The sequence below is a fragment of the Anneissia japonica genome, unplaced genomic scaffold, assembly GCF_011630105.1.
Source record: "Anneissia japonica isolate Jap-2015-1 unplaced genomic scaffold, ASM1163010v1 scaffold4811_len131365_cov145, whole genome shotgun sequence".
Taxonomy (NCBI): Eukaryota; Metazoa; Echinodermata; class Crinoidea; order Comatulida; family Comatulidae; genus Anneissia; species Anneissia japonica.
The window spans coordinates 29,833-33,142 of NW_022692512.1; the positions used below are offsets into that span (position 1 = coordinate 29,833).

The 3,310-nt window shown below is 34.6% G+C and overlaps 1 protein-coding gene across 1 annotated transcript in view; it reads right to left on the reverse strand.

The window, feature by feature from the left end:
• The window catches only part of LOC117100319 (receptor-type tyrosine-protein phosphatase kappa-like), a 20,479-nt gene that overhangs the window by 8,903 nt on the left and 8,266 nt on the right, over positions 1–3,310 (reverse strand). Inside the window, exons 10-13 of the mRNA XM_033239968.1 lie at positions 3,039–3,185; positions 2,784–2,883; positions 1,536–1,609; positions 29–166 (exon numbers count right to left, since the gene is read on the reverse strand). Coding sequence (XP_033095859.1) covers positions 29–166; positions 1,536–1,609; positions 2,784–2,883; positions 3,039–3,185 — 459 coding nt within the window. The remainder of the gene's footprint in view (positions 1–28; positions 167–1,535; positions 1,610–2,783; positions 2,884–3,038; positions 3,186–3,310) is intronic.

The window sequence follows — 3,310 nt, forward strand, 5'->3', positions numbered from 1 at the left end:
AATGAAATATTGTATTGATAATAATTACCGTGTGATCTTGGTTATTCAGCATGACAATTGTATGTACCTCATAATCATAGACCAACCGCCAAAAATCCTCAGACGTATCGATTTGATCTGACAACGGAGCTTGCGTTACGATAAATCCATTACGTTTCCGATAGCTCTGAAAAATATACCACACGATATGTTTGTAGAACAATAATATTATAATGATCCAGTACTCTAAATTAACCCAGCGGCGTTAGTAATAAAACACGAAGCTTTGGACAATTTGTTTATAGGGGCCTATAGATAACGATAACCGAATGCTAATAATGAATCTATGGTCTAAGATACAAACATTATTTGAAAATTATGAGGCTACACTGCGTATATATGATGGATAATGTATAACCTATCTAATCGGTTTTCAGTACAAAACAAACATGTTTTAATTTGTAAATTACCGACCAGTGGCGGATCCAGGAATTTGAAATAGAGGGGGTCCCAAGGTGGGACTTTTATTGATTGAGGGTTTATCCACCTCAGCCCCACCATGGTTGAGGCTGGGATAAGAAAGTTTATGATTATGGCACTTCTTGATATGACCGGAAATCGCACACCCAAACTCGAAATTTGAATATAGTTTTCCCTTTTTATAAGTTTTTTTTTCTGTTAATTCGAAAATTTGGACCGGTTTGGTCCGCTTGAATCCACCAGTGCCACCAACGGGAGAGCAAGTGTGTTAGTACCGTATTTTTCAGTACATTTATCCATAGCAGCGACCCGGTGCCCTATTAGTTTTAACACATACTCTAATTGTAACCCACCTTAAAAACCAAGATGCTATACCCGCTTGCAGAGGACTGTGCTCAATGTCCACAGGAATCAACATGTGTCTAATGTGGAATTATATGTTGACCTACCACATTATGCCATAAGGTCAGGGCAAGAAGAACAAGATTTTGCTGGTCATTGTTCCAGGAGCGAGGAGGAGCCAGCATCCAAGTTTATACTAAACACCAAAGCATTGGAAAAGGAAACCAGGAAGACCTTTACTCATATAATGACATCCTTAAAGCGGACACTGGACTGGAAGAGGACCTCAAAACTGCTATGAAGGACAGAAACCTCTGGAAAACCATTAGGATTCGGGAATGTCAACTGACTAAAGAAAGTTAAAACCAACTAAAATGGCAATGACCCCCAAGGTTTCAACCTGATATTTTAGAATAATTATCAAAATTTCAAATTAATTTTATTAACGAATCCTCACCACTAAACCCCATCCTATTAATATTATTTTTAAGGTCTATTTTAACGACAGTGTGAACGTACGTATGCGTTTGCGGGACATGTGTGTATCCCTATCTCTGTTGTGGTTGGTCATATTTTAATGTTAACTACTCGACTAATACAATTAATCATATTATGAAAAAAAATCAAAATTCATGTGGTTTTGTCTGTTTTAAATATAAACCTGCTAAGCTTTCTTATGTGATTTGAGGTGATAAATGTAAATGTTACAATGTCATAATAATGCTTGTAAATACATTGCAGAATGAAGCATTGATGTAATCATTCCCATTCTTGCTTGGTGTCATCAAATATGGTCTGGTTGTGTCAACTACACAGAAAAAGATAAAAATATGGATAAAAATCAAATATTCTAATAGTTTCATCTGATTTAATTATTATTTCAGTACAATCATTTTAATCGATAAATAAACTGTTTCAATCGATACTTTTATTGTGTTTGGTGTAGGCCTATTAACGGTTAAAGTTTAACAACAAAAATCAAATAGATAGTAAGTAAGACAAATAAAGCTTGTATTAGGGAGCTTTCGATTGCACGACGACGGAAGGACGTAGAACGTAATGACATCACTAAAAGTCATCTGCGCATGCGAGAACGTTAAGGTCACCTCGTCGAGTAGATTCTGGAACGCAATTTGGCCAAATCTACGTATGCAACGTAGGACGCCAGGTAGGACGGTCATGCATGAGTGATTCCGTTCTAGCGTTGCGTCGTCGCACAAATCGAAAGCTCCCTATTTTGCGCGCCGACGTGAACGTAGAACGGATTCACTCATCCGTGACTATCCAGCGTTCTCTGCACAACCTAGATTCTCTCCAAATTCTTCCTTAGAATTCAGACGACAACGTTCGCATGCTCGGATATGTGACATCATTACGTTCTAGATCGTATTATTTAGGGTTTGATAATAGGTCTAGAATGGTACAGTTATACCTAATTTTATAGGAAAATTTATTCTCAAAATATACGGTACCTAAAAAAATGTATTATTCTCTTTAGGGCAAAAGTTATGGTATATACATTATTTGATTAACACAGAAACACGAGTTAAAAAATGAGATCATATAGTCACTACATTGTTCTAGTTTTGTTTATACCCGAAGTCCTGTAAAGATGTACTATCATTAAAAAAGGAAACTACCTCAAAAATGAAATTTTGTACAGCTTATCTGATAGGATAAAATAAATTATTAGCTTCAAATGAGAGACAGATCGAAAAAAATAGTTTTCAGACATTTAGACATTTTGCTACAAAAATCCTTGAATTGATTTGCAGCCAATTTGAGGATATATGAAAAAGAATACAGGAAAGTTATTATTTAACTGTACGAAAATTGACAGGGGATTTTTTAAATTAAAATTTTTAATTTAAGGTAATAACTTAGGCCAATATAAAATGAATTAATTAATTCAAAGTGGAATTAAACTTTTCATTTTGTTTAACTCATGACTGATAGTACATCTTATACTAAAGTGTACTTACTTGGAATAATATCCTCAAATCTGTTTTTCATCACATTGTCTGCAAGGACTCCAGCCGTAGTTAGAGTCGCAGGTGGATTTGGCGACAAGCTGTTTAATGTCTGCAAGATAATGTTTTGCTAATTCAGATATTATTTTCTAAAGTTTCTCATAATCTTATTTTGTAGACACAACAATCATCCTCAAAACAATAAACATCTTTCATATCTAGAATAGGTAGCACTAAAGATTTATTCTCTTGAATTGATAGATTTACCTTAAGTTGAAGATCCATGATTGAGTGTTGAAGGCCTTGACGCTTGGTTAGAATTGGAAAGTAACCAAGAAATTCGGAGGCAGGAAGCGATGTTTTTCCACAAAATAAAACCTGAAGTAGCACTTCATAGATGAAGCCGTACTGCTCCTATGCGGGCACAATAGACAAAGTATAAAAAACCGGTTGGTAAAAATTTGAAGAAATCGAAAAAAATGACAATAAAAACAATTAGATAATAATAATAATAATAATAATAATAATAATAATAATAA